Consider the following 24317-nt stretch of genomic DNA (forward strand, 5'->3'; position numbering starts at 1 on the left):
AGCCACCAAACTGGAGGAGCGAATGCTTCCGAGGTTCGCTCATACTCAAACTCAGCCATACAGAATGAGACACCCCTTTTTTTAAGTGCATGTTTGTTCTATTCTTTGTTCCTTAAGCGTGGAGTCAGCCGCATGCTTACTTTTTCCTTCCAGTTGCCACTGTTCTGACAGAAATTTTCTGTATCTAATTTTCTGTATCTCACCTCACCTGCTTCGAAAAGGCCGGTGCCCCACCTTGGAACGGAATAAAGACTGGAGTGGCGTAGCACTAAGCTGGAATTTTGCCATCGACTAGCCCGGTCAGGCTTAGCTGCTCAAGTAGAGGCTTACTAGGGCAAGATTAGAGACAGCTGGAGCTGGAGCTCTGGAATGAAAGCTCCAAGCCGGAGCTGGGGAGAGCTATGCACTTATGGAGTCCTAAGGAGGAGGTGCTTGGTAGTAGGAAGGCAACAAAAATTTTAGGTCGCACCAGGCCTACTCATATAACCTTCAATTTTTCGTGCTCTTGTACCTGGTCTCCGGATAAATGGGCATTTTCCATACTTTCAAGGTATAAAAGAAGAAGGGAATTGATCTCACCATAGAATGCAGCTCTTCTGAAAGGTCAAGGCCCAGCTGAAATTTGTGCTGCGCAGCTGTCCCAAATCTCAAGAGGGGCAGGGTTCCACTGGGCTTCCCGAAGTGCTGGTCATTCAGACCTTGAAATTTGGATGGTCTGCGACAGTACACGTATTGGTAATACCAGATCTTTGACCGAGCTCAATCCATCCAACAGCTCCAACAACAGACCGACGCAGAATCAGTCAAGAAAGTACAGCATTAAACACTTCAGATTAAGCATATTTTATCACAAATTTATCTTGATGAAGGTATTGGAAGAGTTGGACAAAATAAAATGCAAGATCCTAAAGTTTCTGTAAACAAACCTGTGTTGGAGTCGAATACCCAGTCTGCCGGAACCCCTCCTTTATTTACCATACAGTACGGTAATGCCTTAATCCATCTGGATGGTCACATACTCCACTGACAGCAGGTAATGCCACCTCCTGTAAGGGGTACATTCTATCTGACGATGGAAATCGGGATATATCTTGATACTTGTGGCTTCATCTCAAGCTGGATATCGGTCTTTGAAAATTCTGATTCCCCCTTAAGTCTTTCGGTTCAGCCGAAAAATGCTGTTGTGTAATGAGGACACCCATGTCTGCGATGCGGGTATCGCTCTGTCCCACGTTTCGTTTATCGATAGGCGCGATTTTAATTCGGCATCACGGAGAGGCCTTCCTTGACCCTCGAACTCGGGCTTTAGCTTGCCTGATCAATCAAATGCCATTGGCTGTCATCTGTGTGACACTTGAATACAAGTTACCTACTTTTTAGTGATTTTTTCCCTCTGCCCCTCTCAAAAATCACAGTGGGTAGGAACTGCTGCAAGTGCAACAGTGGTAGCTAGGTAGCTACCTCTTTTGATACTACCAAGTGTAAAATGTCTGTCCTCGCAATGATAATCATATCGGATACTAGGGGAATGGCCTGTGTAGTGATCTCGATGTCCCACGGAACGATTTGCCTTCCTTGGACCATTAGACTGGACACCGTGCCACCGGATTCATCTCAAAGAAACCAATCTACCAGAAGACTACAATTTTGTTATCGTTATCGATTATCATCAACATCGTCACCACTATCTGCACAAGCGATAAAGAGGGACATCAATATCATCTGTGGTAGATTGCCCTCGACCTTGAGCTTGAAGCCCACACTCTGCCTTTTCCGGGCTTCTCGGCCACCAGTCATCATCATTACACTTTCACAATAATACTACCTAAAAACCCTAGGGAGATATCCAGCTTTTTCGTTCCATTCCACCCACCCTTTTCCCCTCCCCAGCTCTACCGGCTTTCTTTCGTCCCCTCTTGACCTCTGGATCAACTAAGCCAATATTCTGTCTGCTATTGGCATTCTCCATCTGTACCGGACCTATCTAGCTGTGTATTTCATTTACGATACCTTGCAGCTTTACCCGTACTTTTCCTACTCTTGCTGACGCCCCCTTACCTTCCCTTTCTATCACACTTATCTCCCCGGACTAACCACATTTACCACCATCTACCGCTACTTTTAACTGCTATCTATATACCGACCACGACAGAGCTACCATTACTATTCTTACTGCTAGCTATCCTATTCGAGTACTTACAAGCTAGCTAGTCCTGGTTCATTGTTCTTCCATATCATCTGCTCACGTATCCATCTACCACACTTTAAACCTTTTGTCTCAATTTCCCTTTCCACTTTCGATTCTTTGACATCCGCTCAATCCGTCGCATGGGTATTTTTTACTCAGAATCATTCTAAAAATTTTCCAGTCTTTATCGGAGCATGTATTGCGACGTTCGGCTCATTTAGCTTGGATCCTTTTTTGCGTTGCTTGATTGACTGATTGACGTCGAACGGCTTGCTTGCATCTCCCTCCAACCCCGCCGCCATCACGGTTTCATGCAGACAATGCCGCCCCGAGCGTCCCTGACCAGCTCCTTTTCTGTCACTGACGCCAATAATGAGGTCGTCTGTCCATTGAAGAATAATGACGGCTCCAATTGCCGCAAAAGATGTCTGGGTGTGAGTTCTCCATGGTGGTTTCTTCGATTTCCCTGCTCCTTCTTCCCCCGCCCGTCTAGCTATCAGTATGGAGCCCCACTTTTAGTGGCTATCCAGCTCCTTCAACAACGATTTTCGAGAGAGGATATTTAGTCAAAAGCAACGTCTGTAGGATTAATGTCTGATGATATGTGTATAGGAGAAACGTTATCGCTCCATGCAGGAGCACATCCGACGGGCGCATCCCAACCACTACATTCCGAAGCTCCCGGCTACCGAAGAAAGCTTTCTCTTGATGGTTACCACGCCTCCGGATCAGCGTGCTCATATATCTGCTCCGAACCAAGCTCCATCTCGAAGACATAATGGTGGGTTCATTCAGTTGCTTGACCAGCTAGATTCAAAGAGCACCAGCTCTGACTCTGAGCTACAGCAGACCGAGATATCTACGTTGCGGATGCCAGCTCGCCTGCAACCCCCCGGGGTATCGATGAAGCTCATCCTGCAGCTGCAACAGCTGCTGTCGCATTGGCTCAATTGCACCATCACCGCTTAGCGTCGGACTGGGATACTGATATGGTATGGATAGCACACCGAGACAGAATGATTTGGGCTGACAAGTCACAAGGAGGTCCACTCGGATAACGACATTGGTCGAGACCGCATGCGATCATCGATTGAACTTCCATCCCTGCGAGACCACTTCAAGCAAGAATCGCTACCTCCATTTTCGTCGCCCCGTCCACGAGGACTTCTCCCTTCAATTCTCAACCACTCTCCTCCGGGTCGCTCATCGACACTACCTCCTATCCAGCGACGAGACAAGCTGCCTCGTCCACGCAAGTCCTCTATCTCTCGCAAGCTAAAGCATGACCGGACAAGATCGAAAGAATATGGACGACGTCCTAGCCTAGGGGATCGCAAGGCACTTTCGGCTGAGCCTCAAACGGCGGCTTGGGCGCAAGGCAAGCGGTGGGAGGACCTGATTGAAGCGGCCACCTCGGCCACTGAAGCAGATGATGAGCAAAACTCTGATGTGAGTCGTGCACTTTTTGGCTGTTTGTCACGGACGTTAGTTCATAGCTGACTGGACCAGATCGGTCGTTCGCCAACAATTCCCCCTTTGATTTCTAACATAACGTCGGCCCCCGCTCAGAATCGTTCGTCGTTACCACCTGCTTTTCAGTCTGGAAGTCTGCCTGCGCCTGCGTCGCATCGCCCATTCCCTCCTCACTCGTACGCGGCATCGCCTTTGCACAAGTCCCTCACTCCGCCGCCTTTTGAGACTCGCAGTCGGGATGGTGATCTCGAGCCGTTCCCCTCTATTGAATCTCTCGATTCGTCGTCCACCACATCAGGTAAAAATTTCAGTTTCGGAAGAAACATGGGCACCTCTGCGAATTCAGACTCCAGTCCAGTTCTGAATCTGTTCCCGCCTTCTGCGTCCCAGCGCCAGCACCACCGGTTCTCAAACCCGACCCCAGCTTCATTCCGAAACAAGGAAATTCAGATATACTGTGCGAGCTGCAAGCGGCCGTGGGCCCTGAACGAATGTTATGCGTGCACCGAGTGCATTTGCGGCGTATGCCGGGAGTGTGTGGGAATGTTCGTTAGCAGTCCACCCGTCTCGTTCAAGAACGTGACCTCAAGTCCGGGCAGCGCAGTGCCTAGCAACAGCGCGGGGTACGGGCCTACCAGCTACCCGAGCCCGCGTGGATGTCCACGGTGTCGGACCGTCGGGGGCAAGTGGAAAGCATTCCAAATCGAAATCAGGTGAAGAAGAAGGCTGTTTCCCGTCCGACTCTGAGCATCCGCTAGGACGATTACACTCATTTGCCGCAATCTTTACTCTGTCTAATGGATAACGATTAATGTTTTGGGATCATGATCATTGAAATCACGCGCAACATGACTGAAATGTGCAGACACGGGGCGTTATCAATTGTAAGTGGGTTCATGGTTTCAATGCCTCGGCTATACATGACATTTGGCAAGGTATGACCTGCCAACGAGATACTTCCATCAATCAATCCGCTAGTCTGTGGTATGTACTGGCAGCATATGGTTGATGAGACTCGATTTATGAAAGTTGAAAACGTGGATGAATTAAAAAGCCGGGCTTTTGTCATTTATTTCATGATTATGCTGGACGAATATATGACGGGGGCATTTTGGATTTTCTCTTTTTTAGGATTAAGATACACTGGTTATTCTGGTTTGGACGGGTTTGGTTCAGAATTGCATCTTATTAGTCTTTTGGCAGCAATGCATGAAGATTTCATTTGGCGTGCGTCTATGCTATCACTTCACATTCTGAATCCAGCAAGATATTGAGATACGACAACGTTCAAATTACTCTGCCCAGATGACGCTGCTCAGGCCTGTTGAAGTCCCAGGCTCTCCGGGCTCTCCGACTCGAATGTTGGCCACCAGGTCACCCAACTTTCCACTCGCCGGATCCCGGGAGACAATGGCAACGTTGGAAGAGGACTGGTCCCCGATAGCGACCAGGGTGCCGGCCTTGTTGCTGACAAAGGTACGGGGTACCAGGCCATGGGCAGAGGTGAGTTCCTGGAAGGTCACGGTGCCGTTCTTCGAGCGGGTGAGGGTGGCCAATGAATCATTGCCGGAGAAGGCATGGTCGCTGCGGATCGAGGCATACAGGTTTGATCCGGCTTGCTGCAGCTCGGCCAGCGACGCGCCCTCGGGGATTTCCCCGCCCGGGTATGGCACGGAGTCCTGAGTCTCGCGGAAGCCGAGACAGCCAGAGGGGAGGTACGAGACGGCGAAAGCGTGAAAGTGGCGGCTCAATTCACTGACCGTGTACAGCATTGTCGCTGGCGCGTTTTTGGCGGCCTTTTTCTGGTTGCGCAGACCATCGCGATGCGAGTGGCGAGAAGACCAGAAGAGGCCGTGTCGCGGTCCACTGCCGGGAGTGTAGTTGAGGCTGGGGCAGGTGTTTAGTTGGCCCGATTGCTTGTCGATGGCGTACACGCGAACCAAATCAGCGCCTAGGTCAGGGATGAGGATGAACGAGCCTGTAGGGTCGAGGATGATCTGGTGGGGATGAGAGGAGTCCTGCTCCGGACGTGGGCCTGGTGGTGTCTGGTACCGCAGGATCTGCAGGGGCTCGTCGCCGGGTTTGATGGGGAGGGCAAAGGTCGATACCGCCGAACCGGAGCTTCGTCTGCTGTCAGATTTGTCACGCATTATCGTGGGAATTGACTTACTAGTGCGCAATGGCCAAGTACTTTGCATCGTGGTCTCCTTCGTACACGACGCTGTGGACGCCACCGCCGACGTCCACCACCTTTGCGAGCTGCGTGAGCGATCCATCTTGTGCGACGGCGTAAGCGCTCAGAGTGCCATTGGTCGTCGCGTCGCCGGTCTCGTCGGAACAGTAGAGTGTGCTCGTTTCGCCGTCCAGGGTCAACCAGCTCGGCATGCCGCCGCAGGTGGTCCTGGCCGACGCGAGAGACAGATCGTACTTGCCATTGCGATGGCCGAGGGTGAGGGTGTAAACAGAGCCACTGTAGTGGGTGGCATAGAGGGTCGCAGCAGAAGCCAGGGTTGCGAACAGGGGGAGATAGCCCAGCATTTTGTACAGTGCAGTATGCAGGTCGAAGGATTGTCAGTTTACGGGGTAGTTACGAATTATATACTCGGGTCTGCGGGAGAAACCCGGACGGAAATGAAGGCGCGACGGTGACATTGTTGTTGTCTTCATGCAGGATAGCGGAGCTGGTGGCTGGCGTGGGGAGCGGTAGTCGGCATGGATCTGCATTTTTTCTTATGTTTATGGAGTATGAGTGTGGGATGCCAAGAACGTGGGATACAGAGTATTCGGATTGAGTTTAAACGAGTCATTAGACTCTACTGGTGCTCTGATGTGGTAGATGTCTCAAGTTGATGATGTTACAGCGACACGTCTTCCCCGCACTAGAGATGGATACCCTTACGGGGTCCGGGGAACCTCCATGCACAAAAGAAATAGTGTTCCTATTCGGGTAAAGCATGTATGTTTTGAGGCTTGGCATCGTGCATGATCGACACTAGAGTACGGAGTATATAGCTTCGGTTCCTGACTACTGGTCGAGATCGGGTATCGTCTATTGTTGCTTTTTACGACCCTATCATGGGTTTTAATATAGAATCAGGGTGCATCCTTGCTACTGGATCAAGGTCGTAGTCTAGGATGTGTTTTGTGGTATCCGCAAGTTTCAATGGAATCAGGTTAGGAGAGAATGCAGTCGTTTGAGAAAGAGAACTGCAAACCTCATTTTTGATGTGTTTGATAGTACCACGCACAGTGTGACGTTGATACATGTTTAGTTGATGCTTGTAGGTTCTCCCTCAGAAAGAAGCAAGTTCCTGGATATTCTGCGTCCCGAAAACAACCTACCCAGTATGGGTGAAGGGATTCTAGGTAAGGGACGAGGAGGACGGGAGTGAAGATTATAGATACATGATATGAAGCTATTCAGAAGCAGTTTATTAAAGAGAGTGGCTGAAGAACTAACTTTTTGAATGACCTGCGTCAGAGGCTGTCCATCAGAATCGTGCTTTAAAGCTGACCAAAAATTCACAAATAACCTTGCTATGATGTAAATATCATTTAGTAAGCTACAGATCACTACAATAACAGTATTCACTATTGTACAAACACCGACGAAGCATCCAGAGTTTTCTATTGTAGTAAAGTGACCCCATCTCCCTCTGCTTCCCTTCCTCTTATAAACGTCTCATCTCCCTCTCACTTCCTGTCTCCTTTCTTCTCACCACCTCAACCATCTCCTGCTCTGAGCCTTGTTTATCCCTTTACTCTCTCTTCTTACTTCATTTTTCTTCATTTTCTGAGTGTTATTGGTGTCACTAAACTTCTAAGCCACTGCTAAGGCTCTTCTCATCGTTTACCTACAATCATTTCACCCTGCTCTCAAATCTTGTCTGGGATCTTCCCATCAAAAGAGGAAGAGACAAGACCAATCTATCTATCTGTCTGTTTTCTTCATCCTGTCCTTGTTTTTCTTTCTGGTTTGCTGCTCGTGTGCAATAACCACAGGCTCTTTCAATGTTCTGAGATTTGCTATCTCTTTCACACTTGACATTTGGCTACGATGACCTCAAAAGCACCGGCCGCGTTTCAGGAACACCAGGCCAGAAAGCGCCTGGACCAATTTGCCGCCGACTTAGAAACGTCAATCAACCATGCGATAAAATTCAGCCCGTATCGAAAGACAGCAGTCATCGCCTTTCATTGGGAAAACGACGATATAGGAGTCGAGCCCCTCGAGAGAGAACTTCTAGACGTCTTTAAATCAGTTTATGGATTTGAGACTGAGAGCTTCTCGATTCCGCTTTATGAATCTCAGTTCAAACTTCTCGAGCGACTTGTTTCCTGGTCACGACGCAACGCTGGGGACGATACACTGCGCATTTATGTCTACTCAGGACATGCCAGCTCCGCCGGAACAGTGGCCAGTCGGTGGTACTTGAGGTAAACTATAAACTCTCTGCTTCTATTCGAGTCATTCGTCTCAAGTTCTCAACTGACGGATAACAGCGGTCGATATGATCCGATTACCAGGAACCTTGTAGGTCCTCAGCTTGACTGGTGGAACATTCGTAGCTACTTGGAACACTACACAGGCGACATCTGTTACCTATTTGACTGCTGCTCGGCCGGATCAGGTGCTCTAGGCGCCTACGACGGCGCAGAGTTCATAGCAGCCTCTGTCTGGGATGCAGCAGCGACGGCGAATACCCACTTCTCCTTTACCCGGATTCTCATCGATGAACTCCGTCAGCTAAACGGTCAGGCCGAGACGCTGGCTTGTATCTATGCTCTAATTTTCCGCAATGCGCAGCAGAATCAAATCGGGGCTCCACCAATCCATATCCCTAAACTGAATTCGCCAAGCGTGACCATCGGCCGCAATCGCTCGAGGCCGGCGGCCACAAGAAGTAGCGAGCGAGACAGTTACCGGGTGCTACTAAGCGTCAAAGTCCGGGACGAGATTCCCCCAGATCCCACTCAATGGAAAGAGTGGTTGACTCGGAATATTCCTGCCAGCGTCTTATCCGCCAAGGTCACGATTGAAGGAGCCTTTCGAGGTTCTAGTCTCCTTCTTTTCACCGTTCCCGTCGAGATCTGGACAATGATGCCGGCTAATGACCCATCCTACACGTTTATTGGGCACGTTAAGTCTCATATTATTTTATCCCAACAATTGACTCAAACAACCACGCTACCAATGCGCTTCCCCCCTCTATCTGGAGGAGAAAATCAGCCACCGCGAGGCCCAGACAGAAAGTCTCTCGGTAGTCCTGGGCCTGCGCCTCCTCGTTGGTAGGTTTACAGTATGACCATGACAGCAGTTGCCCACGGGTGTCGCGGTTATGAGGATTTGCTATGGCCATTTTCTTTTTTGAGAGGGTGACAGGACGTTTTTTTCTCCTTTGCTTGACATGCCATTTCGATAGGGGGTTGTTCATTACACCCTGATAACGTATTATGATCGCTATTGCAATTCAAAAGGTTTATTAAACATGTTTCTGCCCTGTAATATAGATGCTCTACTTCTTCTTTGCAGCAGCCTTGCTCTTCGCCTCAAGCTGCCGTTTCACCTCCTTGTGCTTGTGATCCACACTAGGCCTTAATTAAGAGGCTGAAAATGGCCTTAGTCCCCAGTCTGTCTCTATTGTAGGATAGAAGGCTACGGCAAAAGATATAAAGCCACTGGCTTAGTTTGTAGCAGCAGGAAAGGAATGCTATCAGTCATGAAAGTACTGTCGAATTATGTACCACACATGGTGTAGACTCTAGGAAAACGGAGTATATAGCTTCGGTTCCTGACTGCTGCTTGAGTCGCGGCTATCTTCTATTGCTGGTTTTTACAATATCTTGGGTTCCATTATCAGAATCAGTGGAGCATGCTTGCTATAGGGTCAAGATCAAGATCATATCCTTGGATATATTTTCGTGGTATCCGCAAGTCTTGATGGATTCAGGTTAGGAGAGAATGGAGGTCATTTCGGAACTGCAAACCTCCCATCGTTTTTGATGCGTTTGATGAGTACTGTGAATAGTATGGCATTAATTCATATGTCAGTTGATGCTTTATAAAAGCATGGTTCTTGGTATTCTGCGGGAAAAATGACCTGGAACAACATGAACAAGCTTATAATGTAGGCATTCATCCCTATTAATCGACTAAGCTACTTTCCTTCTCTTCACATCTGCTCTCTTCTTTCTTCACTCTACTCAGAAGACTTAAGTGACTGACCTAAGCATTCACCTGTCTAATAAAGATGCATTCACTACGTAAAGGCTGAAGGAGCATCCAGGAGAGGTTTCAATTGTAGATAAATAGCTTTATCTCCCACTTCCTGCTTCCCTTCCTCTTACCACCTCACTCTCTCTTGCTCATAAACCACTGATGGAGCCTCGTTTCTTTCTATCTTGCATACTGTTAAAATATCATACCACTATGATTATGGATATGCGATGCTAGGCTAAGTCCATCATCCGGACACCTTATTCCTCTACATCTACTCTTTTCTACTCTGGAGCGGAACATGTACGTTCAGCTATTTCGCGGATATCGAAACGCTCATTGTCAAGGTATCCTCTGAGCCCCACGAGGGGGCCCACGCAACAATGGGACTTCTTTTTTCTTCTTTGGGCGACTGCCATTCGACGCCGCCGTCGCGCGCGGTTTCGTAGAGGGGTCGCAAAACCATCATCATATTGTTGCCTTTTATTTTGCTGCTTGATCAAGGGAGTCCCCGTCGGTCGACGCTGTACCGACATCGCTGAGGCAGTCAGATATGATCTCTCAGCAAACCACCGCTCCTCTTAGCATCCCGAAGCGTCGGCCCGGTGCTGACGAATGGGCTGAGTACCGCTCGGCGAAGTTCCTACGTCTCTTGCCCAGGGATGCTGGTACGTGGTCTGGCCTCTTGAAGGGCCGGTGATGCCGTCTAATGGTGGTTTGTTATCAGTTGATGCAAGAAATACCTCTGGCAGAACTCAAGGAGACGCGGGAAGTGGAGCTCAGTTACTTATGCCTGGTTGACATTGAGGATGTCTCCGAATTGAAGGGACCCGAAGGAGACATGTCCACCGACATCCGATGGCATCTGCAACGCATGAGGGAGGAGCCACTGAGTGAATGGGAACCAGAGGAGAAGAATTGTGCGGTTATCGCTCTTTAAGCAAGTCTGCCGGCATGTCGCCAGAGAAAGTTAGATCCTCGTTTCGACGAACACCAACCTGGCCTTCAACGTCTGTTCCCAGCATTTTGGATCAGAGGCGAAAGCAGTGCTCCTCATCCGGGATGAGGACCCCAAGGAGCTCGAAGTCAATGGTTGGATCCCTCCTCCCACAATAGGCAAATCTTCTCCTAAGATTGCTGCCATGATTCTCGGCGGAGGTACATTGCAACTCCAGCCCACGGTTCTCACCGCGAAAGAACAACCGGGATGGAACGAGTTTAGTTACCAGATGGAGACGTCCCTGTCATCCAGCTGATTCGGGCGAACCATCCTGTTCTGAAGCTAAAGAGCAACGCCGTTTCAGGCCAGCTTTCACGCAATTCCTCAACCAACATATCTACCAGGGGGAAATGCGCTGTCACCCAGTGACTAACTCGCTGACGGTCAACGCCGGTTGGGATAGAATGGTCCAGGACGTTTTCCATCCTGGTCGATCAAATTTGGATACTGGGCATTTCGTTCTCAGTCTGAAAAAATCTTCGCGTGTGATAGAGCAGTCAAGTCTATCAAGGTACAATGCTGCTCAATCAGATCTGCGGGCCTAGGGCAGTTGTGGATCCTTTCAAGGATATCGACCCGACGAAAGAGAGATCCAACAAATATTGGGATTTGTTGTTAGGAAGTTGTCCTTATCTGAAGATCAAATTGAATGCCTCAAGTCTTGCATTGCATTCCCTGATGGCGTTTTAATTATACAAGGGTTCCGCGGAACAGGGAAGACCTTCTTGTTGGCGCCCATCGGTCTTGTCTTCCAAATGATGGGTTTTCATATCGTGTACGGGGCACCAACCCACCAGGCTGCGGATGCCAACTGCGAAGCATTGATCAAGCTCATGGAGACTTCGAACGTCAAATGTCGTCTCCTGAGAGTGTATCGACCAGGAACGGAACTACGAGAGGTCCTGTCTGAGTCCAGGTCTGAGGCAACAGCTGAGACGACGGAGCTTGTGTCAGAACCAGAGGAAACAGCTATGTTGATTGAAGCTCAGCTATGTATGCTTCGCATCGTGAAAGAAATAGTTGCTGCAGAATGTACCAGGTACTATGGGCTCCCGCAACTGTCTCTGGAGTATCAAGTACTCCGCGAGATCGAAGCAGCCGAACAAGAGGCGCGTACACTGATTGGCCGATACCCATCGGAAGGACAAAAGGCTCTCTCAGAGGCCCTGGCTGTTTTCGAAGATGTCTCCGAATTGAAGGGACCCGAAGTAGACATGTTCGCCAAACTTCGATGGCGTCTGCAACGAATGAGGGGAAACCATAAAGTGAATCGCCTACAGAAAGGCGATCTGTGACAGGTTGCCGTGGCCCACCAGCAATTTGATAACCATTTGCAGGTCACTAAGGACAAGGTGCAAGACAAAGTGCATCGAAGGAAGAAGGGCGGAAAGAGAAAGCTGCACAAAAAGTTTTCCCTCCTTTATCGTCTGCTGCATGTGACCCTGAGCACCTCCCGGCCGTGCCCTGACAGCGTTGTTTCAAAGATGCCATGAAGAAAGGCGAGGAGTGTGTATGCGAACGCGATGCTTCCTTTCGGAGCGACGGCTCCAGGCAATTGACATTGATAAACGTTTATATTATGTGTTTCCTGGACCCGCAATTGCAGATCTATATCTGCCGTCCTGGCACATTTGCGGACTTTGTGATGATCGCGAAAGCTCATTCTCCGTAAGGTGGATGTTAGTCGACGCTGGGTACTCCAGTACTCTCCTGTGATTTTCCATGACGACCAAGGGATTACAGGGGGAACAGTATCCCTCTGCCCTAGTTTCTACCATGTGGCATTATTAGGCTCCAGAGATTCAGATTCCGGGGTCCCGCAACCTGGTTTGGACCGAGATACGGCTGTGTTAGCCAGCAATTGTGAAGGATCTTGTCCCAATGGCGATTGTTGGCTTGGCCTACCGTCGTGCGAATCTCTCTGCTTCTAAACCACAGCTGAAGCCTCTTCTGAAGCACCTTCTGACCGCATAGAAGCACTCAGTTGCCCGGTTCCCCTTTTCCTCAACACAATCCCTGTTTTGAATCCCAAATTTCTCTTCTTTCTTCCTCTACAGACTATCCGCGCCTGAGGTTCAGACTGAGAGCCTTTATGGCAATCGACAGAACGCTGTTTACAGATCTTGATGAATCAAAGATAATCAAACTAGACATGGGTTTCTACCGCGAAGCTTTGAACCAAGCTGTGCGCTATAGTGGGTTTATCAGAGCTGTTAATGTTATCCGGCCACTTGATAAGGATGAGAAGGAGCCTGATTATGAGTGACTACTTCATTCCTTATACTTACCTGTGATGATAATGGACTTTTGTGTTTCTAAGGGCTATGCTGGAGGATAAGGAAATGGAGGACCTGAGGCTTATCATTAAGAGAGACAATGTACTAGCTCAGATAGTTTAACACCAAGGATTGATCATTCTTTGCTTTTATTTTAGGAATTATAACTTCTCAGCTCTGGAGATTCATATATAAGCCTGAGGAAAGGGTACTAAAGAGGCTTGATATGCTCAAGCTTAAAGCCCTAGTTTCCCGGAGGTTGCGCAGCTAGTACAAAGGCTTTAAAAGAATGTTTAACTCATATAGTAGATGTAGTTCAGTTGTGAGGTAGATAGAGTATCCAACCCACTTCTCGCAGACGAATCCGGCCGAAAATCAGGCAAGGCAACATCTACCCTATATTCGATGGACATGTTCTAACTCATGGCCTAGGTCCCTTGGAAGATTTCTGGACTGCTGACGCCCCTGGCGCTTTTGTGGTGAGATTCATCTATCGCACGTATCACTTTTCTACGGTCACTAATCGATGATCACGCTTAAATAGGGCATGGGAGATGCCGCTGAAGTCAAGGAAGATAACAAGGACCAGACTCAGGATGATTTTATTGCTCTGGCCAAGTCAAAGTCACCGGAATGGCACCATTTCCACAGTCCAAGAGAAAGGTGGATTCGTTTCCAGACATCAGCGACCAAAGTACAGACTCCGTAGCAGAGAAACATCCTTATATTTATTTTTCTGCCGTTGCTGCCCTCTATCCTGTGGCTACTCCAACGGAGGCGTCAACAGCCCTCCCTCCATCATCTTCACCTCACTTTGACCAAAATCAGCAGCTCTCATATCCTCCCCCGCAAAGAACCAAACCACCATCTCCGCCGCAACCTCCGCATCATCCTCCCCATCACCCGCCTCAATCGCCCTCAAATACCCCTCTACCACCTCCCCATCCCACCCCCACCTCCTCCCAAACTCCAAACACGTCTCCCTATTCACAAAAACATCAAACTCAAAGTGCCCCTGGAAAGTCAACACCCGTCCGGGACGATACAGCCCCTGGATAGGACACCGCGGCGTCGAGCCCACATTCACCCAGTCGTCTGGCAGCGCTCGCTCGCATACAACCCAATCCCCATGGACAAGCTGCAGCCTCATCTCCTTCCCCGCTCCCTCTGCCGCAGGCGCTGATATCAGGGATGGTGGTAAAGGAAACCCAAACCTCGTCACAAACTCCCCCTGCAGCGCAATAGCATGCACACCCACCTCGTATCCCCCCGCACAAGCCTCAACCACGCACCCCGGCATGAGCGTCCGCGCGAGCATCTGATGCCCGAAACACGAGCCGAAGAGCTTGATGTGCGGGTACCTCATATAAACAACTTCAAGAAAAGCCTGCAGAGAGGAAATCCACGCGTGTTGGTCTGCGCGGTAGACTGAGGCCGAGGAGCCGGTTAGGAGGATGCCGTCTATACTTTCTTTCCCTCCAGGGCTTGGGGAAGAGGGCTGGAGGAGATGTGCTGGGGGGAAGATACCCCCGACGACATCGTAGGAGGATGTGCTTATTGTTATTTCTTGGCTGAGGGATTGTGAGAGACGTGCTGCGGCGGAGGCGAGGAGATGGGTGAATTGCGAGCTGTAGAGGCCTCGCGTGGCGTAGACTGTTGGGACGGGGACGTCGAGGTCGAGGATGGCGATGTGGAGGTGCATTTCTTCCTTTCTGGTCTTTTTCTTGTGGTTGATTCATGAGTGTATTTTGTATGAGGAGTTGGTTGAGGATGAGAGGTGTGCTGGTGATGTGGTGATAGTTCTCGGATCGGGTTACCGGATTTGGAGAGGTTTTCCTGTTGGTGTTTGGAACTTCGTTGATCTGTAGATACAGACATGATTATGCTAGCGGAACATAATTAGACTATGGTAACTCGCTTGCTAGAACTATATAGCTGATGGGAAATGTATACACCGATAGTGCTAGAGCATGAAATACTCTATCGTACAGTATCATCTTGAAAGTATAGAATGATCACTGACTGAAAAGGAAGTAGTAAATTATGAGAAGCATCAGAAATGCTAGAGCTGGTAGTATTACCCTCAAGATGTATAGCTCTAAGTCAACCAGAAAATAGGATAACAGAAGTGATGTACTACAAAAGAACTTCACATGCTGATTAGATCTTTTAAGTATTGCGGAGTACTCTAGATGCTGCCACATCCCCATCTGATTGCGCCATATCCGCACCACCACTCCCAATGATTCTCTCGCAACACGGAGCCACGAGCCTATAGAATGACAGATGGCCTGGCACGCCATCATCTCCGCTATTGACCAATCATTCATACTTGTACTATATGGCCAGCAAGTATATATACCCCTCACCCGAGGACATACTGAGTACAACGCAACAGTATCAACAGTTGACAGGTGACATGGCCCTCACAGAACTTGCACCTCCCGCCTCCCTCTTCCCCGACGGCCTCAAAACAACAGGCCAACACCCTCCTCTCTACGAGCACCTCCAGCCCTTCGAGCGCTTCCCCAAGGAAATCACAGGCCCTACGGTCTGGACAGCAGCCGAGTACCGCGACCACCCCGAGAAATGGACGCACCGGTTTACCCCAGAGGAACTGGACGAGCTGAGTGGCACAGCGGACGAGTTCATCAGAAATAAGATTCCCTTGACGGGGATTTCACAGGTATCCCTCCCCAAACACCCCTTGTACTTGTTCATGATGATGCTAAGCTAAGTAGAAAAACTTCCCCCTCCCAACCCTAAGCACCCACCTGCTCGCCCTCCGCCACGACCTCCTCAACGGCCGAGGCTTCATTCTCTTCAAAGGCCTCCCCGTCCAGCAATGGGGCAATCACAAGTCCGCCGTCGTGTATATGGGTCTCGGCACGTACCTGGGCTACTTCGTCAGCCAGAACAGCCGCGGCCATGTCCTCGGCCACGTCAAGGATCTAGGCGAGGATCCCTCGCAGATCGACAAGGTGCGCATCTATCGCACCAATGCTAGGTATCCCTTCCCCCCCGCCCCCAGCACCTGCCTCATAGCCCCGAAGATAAGCCAAGCTGATGGACGAAGACAATTCTTCCACGCCGACGACTCGGATATCGTCGGCCTGCTGTGTATCGCGCGCGCGCTTGAAGGAGGCGAGTCGGACCTCGTTTCCTCGCATCATGTGTATAACATCCTGGCGAGGGAGCGGCCGGATGTGCTCAAGACGCTGACGCAGCCGATTTGGTATTTTGATCGAAAGGGCGAGACTTCCCAAGGCCAGGAGGAGTATATTCGGACGAGTGTGATGTATCTCGAGCGCGGCGACAATCCGCGCGTGTATACCAAGTGCGTTCCCTTTCTGCCCTGTTCTGCATGAAATACGGATTGACGAGTGCTACAGGTGGGATCCGTACTATGTCCGCTCGCTGGCCCGCTTCTCCGACGCGGGAATCATCCCCCCGCTGTCTGCGGCGCAGCTGGAAGCCATCCAGGTGCTGGAGGACACCTGTCTGCAAAACGCGCTGCATATGGTTCTGGAGGTCGGCGATATCCAGTTCCTGGCCAATTCGCATGTGCTGCATGCGCGCACGGCGTACAGGGACCATGCGCCTCCTGCGCCGAGGCGGCATCTGATGCGGTTGTGGCTGGCGACGCCGGAGGATGAGGGCGGCTGGAAGTTGCCGTTTTGGGATAGCAATGAGAAGAAGCGAGGGGGAATTCAGGTGGATGATCAGCCTCCGGTGGCGCCGTTGGATGCGGAGTAGTCTCTAGTTGTATGATACCTTCAATGTAATCCATATGGCGAATAATCATTATCATTAGTCGTACGATGGATACAGTTACTGCACTATTTTGTAGTTCCCTCCACTGATAATCTCCAACTTGCCCTTGGCGACCATGCCTGCAAGAAACTCGCGCAGCTCCTCGTTGCTGAATGGAAAGGCCCCCGGCACCGCGATCTTCAGCATCATGACGATGCGCTGCAGCGGCATCGCGCCTTGATTGGTCAACATGCCGACGATAAACTGCCAGTACAGGTTCATCTTCTCCATCGCCGCCGCCTCGGCCGTCTCCTTGGCTGCCGCCGCCGCTGCTGCGTCGGCTGCTGCCGCGGCGTTGGCCTGACCAGGGTCTGTCGCCGATACGCCCGCGGCACCGACGGCTCCCGTGTCATCGTCATTGGGTAGGACCTCCAGAACGCGGAAGGTATTGCGCTGCACTTCGCTCAGGATGCGTTTGCTGACCCAGAAGAGACATGCACTACGCACGAGCGCCGTCGACATGCCCAGTTCGGCCGACAACTCATCCACCGTCTTGGTGGCCCCCTCCCCAGAGCCAAAGGCGTAGATCACGGTGGCCTGCCAGGTCGTCACCTCGTCCACAAACACTCGGTCCTCGAGATCCAGCTCGACGGTGACCTGTCCCATCCCGTTGAGCCAGGTGAGTTTCCGGGACTGTTTGAGCGATCCGAATCCCGTGGCATACCGCTCCTGCAGCGCCGCAATTTCCGGGGGTACTTTGAATTCCTGTGCGGGAAATTCCGGCCAGAAGAAGTGTGAGAGGATCTTCGCATGCAGCTCAGGCCTGGTCTCGTCTTCCTGCTGGACGAGCCCTTGGTCGTTGCGGACCACGGCATCGACCCGGCGAGAGTCAAAGATATCCCGTAACATGACTTCGCATGCCTGCAGGGCATTGTCACCGAAGCGTACTTTGAGCAGCTCCAAGACGGACGTCTCCTGCTCGAAGTCTGCGCGTTTCTGGAGAAGGCGCTCGGCCAGCATGTTTTGCATTTCCCTGACAAACGTCTCTTTGGACTCGAAGAGACTGATCAGACTGCCAACGACGTCGGAGCTCTTAGATTTCCGGTAGTCCGGCGCTGCGTCCACCGGGTCCGGCATCCAGTTCATATCATCCCAGTCCAGCTCGCCAGTGTCGGCCCGCAGTGAGTTCTGATGTGCTTTGGCTAGCTCGGCGGATAGCTCCGCAAGTGTCTCTCCGGTAGACGGGAGATGGGGCTCGTCCGTGTCCGAAGGATCCGCCAGAAGCCCGCCCACAATGACCTTGACAGTATCATCGCGATCGCGTAGGTACCTGCGAATGGGCCGAGCAACTCGGTCGAGCAAAACACCCTTGGGATCTAGTAGGTTGAAAGCGCGGATGATGGAGATGTACACTCGTAAGATGTCAATGGTCGACGCCCCGGGATGCAACAACCGTTGGTTGAGCACCTTGATGAACGCTTGCGTCAGACAGTACCGTGCGCCCGGATGGGTCGTAAAGTGCCGCAAGTCCTCAATTGCACCGCTGCTCGCAGGCCACTCGACAATAATATCAAACGGCTCCCGGGTTCGGAGTGACCCCAGGCGTGAGATTCCCATCTCCTGCCACTTCTCCACATCGGCTAAACTCACATCCAGACGGCCAGACCCATTCGATTCAGTCTCGTCGTGGTTGATGATGGCCAGAACTTGCACAACCAGCCGCGCAAACACATTTTCAATCCATTGTCGCAGGTGCTGGCTGACCAACGACGGCCCCTCCCACTGGTTGGCGTATGCAGATTCAATAAATACCGTCAACATCATGTCCATCACACTGGCAAAAACTTTTTGCGCCTTGTCCCCGCCTAAACCAACGCGCTGCAGGCTCCTCAGTAGGGACAGCAGGCGTTGGCGGGTAGCAACGACGCGCACGTCCTCGTACTCTGTCATCATCTGCATTCGAATCTCCACGGACGGCTCTTCCCGCCAATCCTGGTAGGAGACAGAGTACTGCCGGTCGACGTCCATATTATCCACACTGACGGTATCGTCAAAGTTTGCTTCCTCATCCAGCGCGTCAATCCCCAGGATAATGAGGGCGTCCTTTGTGAGCTCTCGGAAGAGCAATTCGGATACTCGTGTCCAGGGCAGGGCATACCCCACCACCATCTGGAACGTATACGCCATTGCACGAAGCTCCCGTTCTTGATCGGCAGGGTTCAGGAGTGGTAGTAGGTACTCCACAAACGGAGCAAAGTACACCCGCCGTGCAAGTCCTAGGATTCGTACAATACTCTGTAACTGCCCCTTTTCCTCTGAGTCCAACACCTAGTATTATCAGAACTATCCATGATCGTCATCATCATTAGGTCAAATACCTTTGTCAGAACCTCGTGAAAGTTGCGTAGGAAATGTACCCGTATCTCTAGGCGGTACCACTCGAGTATACTCTGCTGCTCCGTCGCGAGACTTTCCCCCTTGGCCAACGGTAGAAACAAATAGTCCAATGCATCCTTGACCTCTTTCGTGAAGCTCGCATGGCCCCTCCATCGCTGCAGAAACTCCTCATCGTCATCTGACCGCGTCAAATCCGCAAGCCCTTCGCTCGGTAGGCGCAGAAACCCGGTCGCTACATGCCACGCACGATCCCAAGTCTCCTTGTCATATTGCTCCTGGTCATCAATCCTCTCAGACTCGGAATGATGCGGACTTTTTGCGCTGGCTAACCGAGACGCCGGCGCGGTGGTGAAATACGCGGGTGGGAAGACGGAGCCGAAGACGCGCTTGCGGCTGGCAGATATGGTCGAAGGCATGGCAATGAAGACGAGATCAATCCGGACGCATCGTGGGGCCGATGGTCATGAATCGCCGCCCTTGTACGTCGTACAGGGCTATATTTGTGGCTTCTCGTGCTCGCGGTGAGGTCGTTCATCTATCGCTATCGATCGATGTTGTCGCGTGGGCGCCAAGGAATCGCGCTATCACGTGATTTACGCTTATCGCATATAGGGAGCAGATTACAGCGATTACAGCGATTACAGCGATCAAAAGGAGGGTTATTGTTGAGAGGAATTGAAATACGCTTTAAATGCATAGGCTGTAATAACAAAATATGTATGCAATATGCAAGTAATCGCCACCGATCGTTATCTATGGGTATCAACTGAGGAGATCGGATGCATATGGCGCGGAGTACTCGTAGATCAACAGAGATGTATCACAGAGCTCAGCAAACTCCTGACAATGTCGTTGATGCACAGGTTCAAGGACTGGCTAAGGACCATTGTTATCATCGACCTTCTCCCACTCACTATCCGTGCTATGGTATCCCGAGCTATCACCACTCACGCTGAGTCGCTTTCGCGCCTGCGATTCAGTCGGGGGCTGGAGAGTAGCCGACGCAGAGGCTGTGGTAGGAGCAGCGCTCGTGGCAACGCCTGTGGCAGCTGTGGCCTTGCTCTTCTCCTTGACAACCTCAGTCTCGGTATCACTGTCGCTGCTGTCCAGGGCCCCCGGTGGCTTCGTGCTACCACCCCTCCGCTCCTTGTCCTCGTGTGTCTCCCTGGGCGCCTCCTGTGCCTGTACCTGACTCAACTCCTGAGCAAACCAGTTGATCGACCACCATAGAGCCGCGGAAAGAACGGAGAGCACGACGAAGTGGATGCTGTATGTAGCTAGAAGGAGCGCGAGCAGGAGGACTTGCAGGGCGGCGAAGGTGACATTGGTCGCGATCAGGAGCGACGGGGTGGGACCCGGGGTAAAGATGCTCGACCAGAGATCCTCCACAAATGATCCCATGTTTGATTACGGCAACTGACAAGGGCAAGGTGGGTGGATCAGGCTGCAAGAGGTTCTTGCGGGGTTGATGGTAAAGCTCGGTTTGTTGGACAGGGTCAAAGGAGCAATGACGTTGAGGGTCGGAAACTGAAATCCGTCGAATCCGCTGGGTCAGCAAGGTTACTGCATGGATAGCATTAGTGATGCTCTATGCTCCTGGGAGTAGAGACACAGCGAAAGAGGGTCACAAACTGGGATGACGCTTCGTAGAAAGCAAGAACTGCAGTCAAGCTTGCTGCAGTGATGGGATTCCAAAGGAGAGAAGTTGACGCAGGCTGAGAAGTGGTGACCTGCATGCACCTTCAGAAAGTCGGCGGATGACCGAGAATTGACGGTCGGCGTTTGACTGGTGATGATCCAAGTGGGGAATAAACAGAGGACGGCTGGAATAAGCCCCAGGATTTGCAAGGAATCAAGGTGAGATTTTAGTTGATTCAATAGCTGTCTATCTACCCCGTGGGGATGATCCAGATGGAGGCTAGGAATATGGATAGGTTGCGAATGCGATATATTGTAGGGAGGGCTTTGTTGACACAAACAGCGGATGAAGAGGGGCATCAGTTGCAACTGACGCTAGCACTTTTTAAGCGGATTAGGTATCTAGAGGCAGCGTCAGGTAGATATCTATCTAAATACTAGATTAGAAAGATACAATTACTCCTCGTCCCTAACACCGAAGGACCTTGCCCAGTAAGCTACTCCGTACAGTCTTCGTGACTGCTGCGGGTGACAGCGACGAGCACGAAATGAGGCAGATCACGTTGGATTTACCACTGCAACTGCAACTAAGCACGGGATAATCATCAGCTTGCTCGTATGTCTATCCTCGAATCATTTTCCGATCGGTTTTCGCCCTGAGCTTCCTCCACAATTTCCTTGCCGTCGGGCCGACTACTGTTGCCATTTGCCAACCATTTCCCTGATGGTCGTCGTCATGGCTCGTCTCGTGTGATCAGCACGTGCCGTCCATCTACACTGTCACGGGATTCCTTCCATGATGAGATGCTTGAATTTGAGCAGTACACAGAATCGACTAAAGCAGTCAGCTATCAATCCGACCTGAAGGAAGATGTTCTATGGCAGACACCTTGATTCTAGTCAATTCGAGCATCTACAGCCCTGGTTTGACTTTGGCTGGCCCATGAATCCAACCCCCTCTAAAACGCCCCGTCGAGCGCCAAACCGATCCGATACCCACTCGGTTATTTCCTATTTGGGTCAAGAGTCTCCTCTCACTTCCAATAGCCGTCTACTGCAAACGGCCTCGCTGCTATTCGGCAGTCTCTCGTTGCGGATCTACATCTCCTTGACCCCAGCATCGTCCAGTCATTGTTACCTGATTATTATTAGGGTTTGTTTCTTCTTTGCGCTTCTGTGCTTCCCCGCCTCAGAATCATGGCTCGGATAGTATCCGATCACCGTCCTACCCCAATGTCTACGAATCAGCGAGCCTGGTCGGTCTTTGCACCTGTCCAAGTCTCAATCACAAATGGACGGCCCTGTTTAGACCTATATAAATCGTGTTTCGGCTCTGTAGCTTTTCCCTGTCCTCTCCTATCTGACTAGCCACAAGTCTTGTCCTCCGCCACAGCCTTATTGATCACTCCCTTCACTCTCTCTGCCTCTACTAGCCAGGTATGACAGACAAACATCCTGACCTCACCAAGGAGGTCTCCCCAGACGGTCCTGTAGGGTTCAGCCATCATGCAGAGGACGTTATGACCGACCGAGAGCCCTATGGGCCTCCCGGTCTTCGTGGTCTAATCTCCAACCCGTTTGTCTTCCTCTGTGCGGCATGTTCGACGCTTGGTGGTCTGGTCTTTGGCTACGATCAAGGTGTGGTGTCCGTCATCCTGGTTATGGACCAATTCCTGGAACGCTTTCCGGAGGTATCTCCTAACGCATCCGGTGCTGGTTTCTGGAAAGGTCTCATGACGGCCATGATTGAGCTGGGGGCTCTCCTTGGTGCACTCAACCAGGGATGGATCGCGGACAAGATCTCGCGACGGTACTCGATCATTGTTGCCGTCATCATCTTCACGGTTGGGTCTGTGCTGCAGACGGCCGCGGTCGACTATCCCATGTTGACTGTGGCTCGATTTATTGGAGGGGTGGGGATCGGTATGCTGTCGATGGTTGCTCCGTTGTACATTTCCGAGATCAGTAAGTGGCCTGGTGATTCCCAGTCGGGATGGCGCTGACAGATTGCAAGGCCCTCCGGAGTGCCGCGGTACTTTACTGGTGCTGGAAGAGTTTTGCATTGTCCTTGGCATCGTCATCGCATACTGGATCACATACGGCACCCGATTCATGGCGGGCGAATGGTCCTGGAGACTCCCCTTCCTCCTGCAGATGATTCCCGGCTTTGTCCTCGCAGGCGGTGTCCTCGCCTTGCCCTTCTCTCCTAGATGGCTCGCGTCCAAGGGACGAAACGAAGAAGCCCTGCAGAGTCTGTCCAAGCTGCGTCGGCTGCCTCCATCCGACAAGCGGGTCCGTCAGGAGTACCTCGACATCCAAGCCGAGGTCCGCTTCCACCAGGAACTGAACGCAGAAAAGCATCCTACCCTCCAAGGAGGCGGCACCCGGAAAACCTTGCTGCTGGAAATGGCCTCCTGGGCAGACTGCTTCAAGAAAGGATGCTGGCGACGAACGCACGTGGGCATAGGCCTCATGTTCTTCCAGCAGGTGAGTAACTGGCATTCTTTTCTCCCTCGATCCCCGCTTACACACCCTAGTTTGTCGGCATCAATGCCCTCATCTACTACTCCCCCACACTCTTCGGGACCATGGGCCTAGACTACAACATGCAACTCCTCATGTCTGGCATCCTCAACATAACCCAGCTCGTCGGCGTCATGACCAGCGTCTGGACAATGGACAGCCTAGGCCGCCGCGTCCTCCTCCTCTGGGGCGCCCTCTTCATGACAATCTCCCACGTCATCATCGCCATCCTCGTCGGCCTCTTCTCCAACAACTGGCCTGCCCACCGCGCCCAAGGCTGGGTCAGCGTCGCCTTCCTCTTCTTCTACATGATCAGCTTCGGCGCCTCCTGGGGTCCTGTCCCCTGGGCTCTTCCTTCGGGTATGTTTCTGCTGCGCGCATCTCCTCACCCTAGTCCAGAACAGAACTAAGCAACAGCAGAGATCTTCCCCTCCTCCCTCCGCGCCAAGGGCGTCGCTCTCTCCACCTGCTCAAACTGGCTAAACAACTTCATCATCGTAAGCTCCCACCAATCATCCATCCAACCTGACACAAGCTAATGGCGGTAGGGTCTTATTACCCCGCCCCTGGTCGAAAACACCGGCTACGGCGCTTACGTCTTCTTCGCCGTCTTCTGTCTCCTCGCGCTCGTCTGGACCTTCTTCTTCATCCCCGAGACCAAGGGCCGCACGCTCGAGCAGATGGACCACGTCTTCAAGGACAATTCCAGCGAAGAGGAGAAAGCGCGCCGACATGCTATCGAGGCGGAGCTGTTGCGCGCGGAGTATGAGTATCGGAATGCGGATGCTGTGGCTTGATTTGTGCTAGGGAGTTTGTGAACAGAAAGTCCACGGGTGGACTTGGTTCTTCACT

At 51.4% G+C, this 24317-nt stretch overlaps 10 protein-coding genes across 10 annotated transcripts; 6 read left to right on the forward strand and 4 right to left on the reverse strand.

Moving 5' to 3' along the window:
* Nucleotides 1-2818: 2818 nt before the first annotated feature.
* rfeD (putative transcription factor RfeD) lies at nucleotides 2819-4378 on the forward strand (the record flags this gene model as incomplete). Its single annotated transcript, XM_043266297.1, has 4 exons — nucleotides 2819-2969; nucleotides 3035-3180; nucleotides 3230-3637; nucleotides 3698-4378. 4 exons carry the CDS (start codon nucleotides 2819-2821, stop codon nucleotides 4376-4378), a joined length of 1386 nt encoding a protein of 461 aa, XP_043122232.1.
* Nucleotides 4379-4953: 575 nt separating this feature from the next.
* Nucleotides 4954-6199, reverse strand: Aspvir_001170 (lactonase family protein; the record flags this gene model as incomplete). Its single annotated transcript, XM_043266298.1, has 2 exons — nucleotides 4954-5782; nucleotides 5832-6199. The coding sequence occupies 2 exons, from the start codon at nucleotides 6197-6199 to the stop codon at nucleotides 4954-4956; spliced, it is 1197 nt and encodes a 398-aa protein (XP_043122233.1).
* Nucleotides 6200-7718: 1519 nt separating this feature from the next.
* Aspvir_001171 (uncharacterized protein) lies at nucleotides 7719-8954 on the forward strand (the record flags this gene model as incomplete). Its single annotated transcript, XM_043266299.1, has 2 exons — nucleotides 7719-8098; nucleotides 8165-8954. 2 exons carry the CDS (start codon nucleotides 7719-7721, stop codon nucleotides 8952-8954), a joined length of 1170 nt encoding a protein of 389 aa, XP_043122234.1.
* A 1477-nt stretch (nucleotides 8955-10431) lies between these two features.
* Aspvir_001172 (uncharacterized protein) lies at nucleotides 10432-11134 on the forward strand (the record flags this gene model as incomplete). Its single annotated transcript, XM_043266300.1, has 3 exons — nucleotides 10432-10546; nucleotides 10631-10803; nucleotides 10853-11134. The coding sequence occupies 3 exons, from the start codon at nucleotides 10432-10434 to the stop codon at nucleotides 11132-11134; spliced, it is 570 nt and encodes a 189-aa protein (XP_043122235.1).
* A 502-nt stretch (nucleotides 11135-11636) lies between these two features.
* On the forward strand, nucleotides 11637-12173 carry Aspvir_001173 (uncharacterized protein; the record flags this gene model as incomplete). The annotated part of the gene is made up of 1 exon (XM_043266301.1): nucleotides 11637-12173. One exon carries the CDS (start codon nucleotides 11637-11639, stop codon nucleotides 12171-12173), a length of 537 nt encoding a protein of 178 aa, XP_043122236.1.
* A 1744-nt stretch (nucleotides 12174-13917) lies between these two features.
* Nucleotides 13918-14856, reverse strand: Aspvir_001174 (type 1 glutamine amidotransferase; the record flags this gene model as incomplete). The annotated part of the gene is made up of 1 exon (XM_043266302.1): nucleotides 13918-14856. One exon carries the CDS (start codon nucleotides 14854-14856, stop codon nucleotides 13918-13920), a length of 939 nt encoding a protein of 312 aa, XP_043122237.1.
* A 717-nt stretch (nucleotides 14857-15573) lies between these two features.
* On the forward strand, nucleotides 15574-16910 carry Aspvir_001175 (TauD/TfdA family dioxygenase; the record flags this gene model as incomplete). The annotated part of the gene is made up of 4 exons (XM_043266303.1): nucleotides 15574-15840; nucleotides 15896-16161; nucleotides 16231-16491; nucleotides 16547-16910. 4 exons carry the CDS (start codon nucleotides 15574-15576, stop codon nucleotides 16908-16910), a joined length of 1158 nt encoding a protein of 385 aa, XP_043122238.1.
* Nucleotides 16911-16985: 75 nt separating this feature from the next.
* Nucleotides 16986-19720, reverse strand: Aspvir_001176 (anaphase promoting complex subunit 2; the record flags this gene model as incomplete). Its single annotated transcript, XM_043266304.1, has 2 exons — nucleotides 16986-19235; nucleotides 19286-19720. The coding sequence occupies 2 exons, from the start codon at nucleotides 19718-19720 to the stop codon at nucleotides 16986-16988; spliced, it is 2685 nt and encodes an 894-aa protein (XP_043122239.1).
* Nucleotides 19721-20180: 460 nt separating this feature from the next.
* Nucleotides 20181-20705, reverse strand: Aspvir_001177 (V-type ATPase assembly factor PKR1; the record flags this gene model as incomplete). Its single annotated transcript, XM_043266305.1, has 1 exon — nucleotides 20181-20705. One exon carries the CDS (start codon nucleotides 20703-20705, stop codon nucleotides 20181-20183), a length of 525 nt encoding a protein of 174 aa, XP_043122240.1.
* A 1676-nt stretch (nucleotides 20706-22381) lies between these two features.
* Nucleotides 22382-24262, forward strand: Aspvir_001178 (sugar porter family MFS transporter; the record flags this gene model as incomplete). The annotated part of the gene is made up of 5 exons (XM_043266306.1): nucleotides 22382-22907; nucleotides 22957-23429; nucleotides 23480-23825; nucleotides 23886-23962; nucleotides 24014-24262. The coding sequence occupies 5 exons, from the start codon at nucleotides 22382-22384 to the stop codon at nucleotides 24260-24262; spliced, it is 1671 nt and encodes a 556-aa protein (XP_043122241.1).
* Between the last annotated feature and the right edge of the window lie 55 nt (nucleotides 24263-24317).

Source organism: Aspergillus viridinutans (genome assembly GCF_018404265.1).
Source record: "Aspergillus viridinutans IFM 47045 DNA, scaffold_1, whole genome shotgun sequence".
NCBI classification, from domain to species: domain Eukaryota; kingdom Fungi; phylum Ascomycota; class Eurotiomycetes; order Eurotiales; family Aspergillaceae; genus Aspergillus; species Aspergillus viridinutans.